Source organism: Artibeus jamaicensis, unplaced genomic scaffold (genome assembly GCF_021234435.1).
Source record: "Artibeus jamaicensis isolate MK-2021 breed Jamaican fruit bat unplaced genomic scaffold, CSHL_Jam_final contig_1085, whole genome shotgun sequence".
Lineage (NCBI taxonomy): Eukaryota > Metazoa > Chordata > Mammalia > Chiroptera > Phyllostomidae > Artibeus > Artibeus jamaicensis.
In genome coordinates, this window is record NW_026521214.1 from 2,897,155 (window position 1) to 2,902,762 (window position 5,608).

Sequence of the window (5,608 nt, forward strand, 5' to 3'; positions counted from 1 at the left end):
TGGATTGGTCTACAAACTACCAGGGCTCCTACTGCTGAATCACAGAGCTATGAAGTAGAATCCTCTTCATGTCCCAGAGCATATGTTGTTGAGGCCTCAGGAGTGACAAACCAAACAGCTGGCTGAAGGTGTACAAGCAGAAGTCAATGAGAAATGACAGTCAAGCCATGACCAGTGTGGCTCAGTTGCGTGGAGCTTTGTCCCACAAAGGGAAAGGTTGCTGGTTCGATTCCCAGTCAGCGCACATGTGTGGGTTTGGGTTCAGTCCCTTGTCAGGGCATGTTAAAGAGGCAACTGATCTATGCTTCTCTCTCACATTGATGTTTCTCTCCCTCTCTTTCTGTCTCCCTTCTGCTTCTCTAAAATAAATACATAAAATCTCTTTAAAAATTAGAAGTGCAACTCAATCCAATATTTATGTTCATATTCTCAGGCGACCAGGAATAACCACTGAGCCATGGAGATGTGGTTGAATGAGTCCTGCACAGATGGCTTCATCCTCTTGGGCATCTTTTCCCACAGCCCAGCTGACCTGGCTCTCTTCTCTGTGGTCATGGTGGTGTTCTCAGTGGCCCTTTGTGGAAACATCCTCCTCCTGGCCCTCATCAGCATAGATCCTCGACTTCACACACCCATGTACTTCTTCCTCAGTCAGCTCTCCCTCATGGATCTCATGTTGGTCTGTACCATTGTGCCAAAGATGGCAGCCAGCTTCCTGTCTGGTAGGAAGATCATCTCCTTTGTTGGCTGTGGCATGCAAGTTGGCCTTTTAGTCTCTCTTGTTGGATCAGAGGGGCTTTTGCTGGGGCTCATGGCTTATGACCGCTATGTAGCTATTAGCCACCCACTGCACTATTCCACCCGCATGAGTCAGAGGGTCTGTCTCCAGATTGCTGGGAGTTCCTGGGCCTTTGGGCTACTAGATGGTTTGATCCAGATGGTGGTAGTGATGACCTTCCCCTACTGTGGCTCCAGGGTTGTGGATCACTTCTTCTGTGAAATGCTATCTGTGTTGAAGCTCGCCTGTGTAGATACAACCCTTTTTGAGAATGTGGTATTTGTTTGCTGTGTGTTCATGCTGCTTTTTCCCTTCTCCATCATCGTGGCCTCCTATGTTCGCATTCTGGGGGCTGTGTTCCACATGCGCTCTGCTCAGACTGGTAAAAGGGCTCTGGCCACTTGTTCCTCCCACATGACAGCTGTCTCCCTCTTCTATGGGGCAGCCATGTTCATCTACCTGAGGCCTAGGCGCTACCGGACCCCCAGCCATGACAAGGTGATCTCTATCTTCTACACAGTCATTACCCCTATGCTCAACCCCCCTCATTTATAGCTTAAGGAACCGGGATGTGATGGGGGCCCTGAGGAAGGGGCTAGACTGTTGCAGGAGTGGCAGTCAACACTGAATGACCAGGGCATCCCGCACCTGGTGTCACCACATCTTGATTACAGGACATTGGCAAGTCACTCACTGTTTATTAGTGTCTGCTTCCTTATCAATAAACAGGAATAATGACACCTGCCCTGCCTCACAGGGACTCTTCTAGGGATCACTACATGGAACTCTGAAGGCTCATGGAGAAGCAATGCATTGCTATTGTCATGGATCCCATTTATAGAGTTCTTGAAGTGAACTCACTCTATGTCTTCACTGTTCTTTTCTGTGACTATCTTACTAAGTGTTTATGAAGTGGGGGGTACTATCTTGGTCTTTTTAGAAACTTGTTAATTGATGATTCAGCATAATAATCATGAGTATCTGAATTCTAGATGGCAGAAATTATCTTTATAATTCCTACTGAGTAAGTCCTAGCTTTCTCCTCTGACTCAATGAACACTTTATAAGGCTTCTTCTATGAAATAAAAATATGTCCCTACTATTTAAAAGTTACCTCTGCAGGGGTAGTGCCTTTTTATTTGCATAATCAGCACCTTATAAGGTGCTGACAGTCTGATGGGAGCTCCTTTGTAGGTGACTGTCCCCTTAGCTCTTGCTGCTTCTAGGATTCTCTCTTTCATTTTAATCTTGGCTAATGTAATGATGATGTGCCTTGGTGTGTTTCTTCTTGGGTCCAACTTCTTTGGGACTCTCTGAGCTTCCTAGCCCTGTGCCTTATAAGTTGCTTAGTGAAAACCTTGTTAAATGAATGCAAGAGGAAGCATCAAATGAGATAAAATATACAGAACATTTTTATTTTATTTTTAAAAATATATTTTATTGATTATGTCATTACAGTTGTTTCATTCCCCCCTCTTCATTCCCCTTTACCCTGTACACCCGCTCCCCCATTATTACCCCCCTTTAGTTTATGTTCATGTGTCACAAGTTCTTTAGATTCTATATTTCCCATACTATAGCTCTTCCCCCTGTCTATTTTCTACCTACTGTCTATGCTACTTATTCTATGTACTTTCTCCTCCTTTCTTCTCCTCCCACTCCCCTGTTGCTAACCCTCCATGTGATCTTCATTTCTAGGGTACTGCTCCTGATCTAGCTGTCCTCTTAGTTTGCTTTTGTTTTAGGTGTGATTGTTAATAACTGTGAGTTTGCTGTCCTTTCACTGTTCATCTTTTTTATCTTCTTTTTCTTAGGTAAGTCCCTTTAACATTTCATATAATACGGGCTTGGTGATGATGAACTCCTTGAACTTGATCTTATCTGAGAAGCATTTTATCTGCCTTTCTATTCTAAATGAAAGCTTTGCTGGATAGAGCAACCTTGGATGTAGGTCTTTGGATTTCATGACTTGGAATACCTCTTTCCAGCCCCTTCTTGCCTGTAAGGTCTCTTTTGAGAAATCAGCCGACAGTGTGATGGGAGCTCCTTTGTAGGTGACTGTCCCCTTATCTCTTGCTGCTTCTAGGATTCTCTCTTTCATTTTAATCTTGGCTAATGTAATGATGATGTGCCTTGGTGTGTTTCTTCTTGGGTCCAACTTCTTTGGGACTCTCTGAGCTTCCTGGATTTCCTGGAAGTCTATTTCCTTTGCCAGATTGGGGAAATTCTCCTTTATTATTTGTTCAAATAAGTTTTCCACTGGTGGCTGTGCCTTTCTCCCTTCTGGTACCCCTATAATTCAAACGTTAGAACATTTAAAGATGTTCTGGAGGTTCCTAAGCCTTTCCTCATTTTTTTGAATTCTTGTTTCTTCATTCTTTTCTGTTTGGTCATTTTTTGGTTCCTTCTGGTCCACTCCATTGATTTGAGTCCCAGTTTTGTTTTCATCACTATTGGTTTTCTGTGTATTTCCCTTCATTTCAATTAGTTTAGCCTTCACTTGTTCCTCTAATTTGTGACTAAAATCAACCAGTTCTATGAGCATCCTTATCACCAAGTGGTTTGAACTGTGCATCTGAAAGGTTAGCTATCTCTTGGTCACTTAGATTTATTGGCTCTGGGGCTTTGAGCTGTTCTTGAGCCATAATGTTTTGGTCTGTTCTTGCCTGTTATGTATGAGAGGCGGAGCCTTAGGTGTTCACTAGAGCAGAGCAACCCAGGTCACTGGGTTGTGATGCTGTATGTGGGGGGGGTGGGTCAGAGAAGGATAATCGCATTTGTTCTGCTCTCTCTCAGATTTTTGTCCCCTCTGCTACTTCCCACAAGCAAATTGGGCCCTTCTGGTGCTGGTTCACAGGTGTGTGGGCTTGTGCACCTTCCAGGACCCTGTGGGTCTCTCCAACATACTCTGTGAGCCTGGGAGCTTCTCCTGGCACCTTGACCCCGAAAGTCTTTCCAATTGATGCTTTCAGGCTCTAATTCCCATCGCTGGGGCCCTAGCCTGGGCAGTCTGTCTCACTGCTCACTCCTTCACTTGGTTTATCTGTATGCAAATGTGTCACCATGGTCAGCCAGCCACCTTGCACCCTCACTGAGTCTGCCCGTTGCCACCCCACGCCTGGGATGCGCCAACCACCGCCTGCACTCCTGTGCTCCTGTGCTCCTGTGCTCCTGGGTCTTTCCTGCCTGACTCCTCTCTGCTGCTGACTCCGCCCTCTTACCAGTCTGGATGAAGGGTTCATTGTTGTCAGATTTCCCTACAGTTCAATTTTCTGTGTTTTGGCTTCGTTTTTGCTACTAAAACTTTGTTGTCTTTAAAATTGGTTTTGTGAGAAGGTACAGTTTTTCCACCCACACCTCCATCTTGGCTGGAAGTCACAAAATATTTTTAAAGCACTGTATGTGTTTATATGCCAAATTTGCTGTAACAGCTGTGATTCACTTCAGCACTTCAAGTTCTACACACTCTTCTGCATGGAGGATGAAGATTAGAATGGAAATAAAGACAGAATTTGAGTTATTATTGTAAAACCTATGTATATCAGTCAGGAACCAGTAAGGAAAATACCACATCAAATACTCTAACAGAGAAAATATAATCTGAGGGGTTGCTAACCATATGTTTGAGAACTGAAATAGCACCAGAACACTAAGGATGGCAGAGAAAAAGACCTGTAGAAAGAAGCTACAATCTCTAGGCCTGGGAATCTGGGGAAGGGTTTCAGGTAAGTGAAACATGGAGTCTTGTGCCTAAGCATTGGAGGAGGACACACAGACCAGCTGGTCCCTCAGAGGGGGGCCTGTGAGGGTTGCCCAGGCCTCTGAGAAGGTTGCCCAGCCCTGACTCATGGTGGCTCCTCCGGGGCCCAGAGGAAGAAAAGGGGCCTGTAGAGCTGGGTGTCAGGCTTGTGACAAGTGGGTGCTTTGTGGTTGGTTCTGTAATCCAGGAGTTCAGAGGTCACTGTCTATCCCCAGATGGTGAGGAACAGGTGCAGGTCAGCCAGGGCTTGTTCCTCTGAAGAACGGAAGGAGACTGGTGATGGGAGAGTGAAGACAAAATCTGCAAAATGGAACCAACATCCAGAGTGAAGAATGTTTCTGAGATGACTTTGATGGAGAAATGGGAAATGAAGGAGGAGTTTGTTTTCTCTCCCCTCTTCTTGGCTGACTGTCCACTTCTGTGCCTTGTTGGCAGATGCTCCTGCTCACCTTGTTGGCAGAGCAGGCCTCATATCTCAACTGAAGTGAAGACGTGTGGGCTTGGAGCTGAGGGAACAGCATAGAAATTGCACTGTCCACCCCTTTGGCCTCTTAGCTGCCACATCATTTGATCTGTATTTGAACTCCATACAGGGCAGCAGCAGCTGAACCACGTGTAACCATTCTTTGTACCCATGGTACCTTATTGGTCACAGTAGCCATCTGTGGCCAATGATGTCAGTTATACCTCCTCTCTGAGTATGAGCCCCACCTGCACTCAGGGTGTAAGGGAGAAAAGGGATGACAGAGAAGACCAAGGTAGCTTACATACATGGACACTCACACGTACACACACACACCAACTGGTCATGATGCCATACTTGATGTTTATAACTTTCTTCTTCTACTTCCCATTCCCTGTTTCCTTTGCCCCCTGCTACAACCTCATTTGTCTGGGATAATAGAGCTGTTGGCGTAGTCTAAATCTTTATTCCAAAAAGGTCTGAATACTCAATGGAATTGCCTTTGGTTGCTGCCGTGCATTCCCATTATCTTTTACTCTCGGACATGGAAGCACCTGGAGAACCACTTGTCTCAGGAAATAGCCCTTCTGCTCACAGTGGCCCAATT

The 5,608-nt window shown here is 45.4% G+C and overlaps 1 protein-coding gene across 1 annotated transcript; it reads left to right on the forward strand.

Moving 5' to 3' along the window:
- Positions 1 to 457: 457 nt before the first annotated feature.
- On the forward strand, positions 458 to 1,333 carry LOC128627097 (olfactory receptor 2V2-like). The gene has a single exon (XM_053663352.1). It carries the CDS (start codon positions 458 to 460, stop codon positions 1,331 to 1,333), a length of 876 nt encoding a protein of 291 aa, XP_053519327.1.
- Positions 1,334 to 5,608: the final 4,275 nt, after the last annotated feature.

Bases quoted from the DNA above. Each gene is read 5' to 3' on its own strand.
- LOC128627097 (XM_053663352.1), top strand. From the start codon at position 458: ATGGAGATGTGGTTGAATGAGTCCTGCACAGATGGCTTCATCCTCTTG.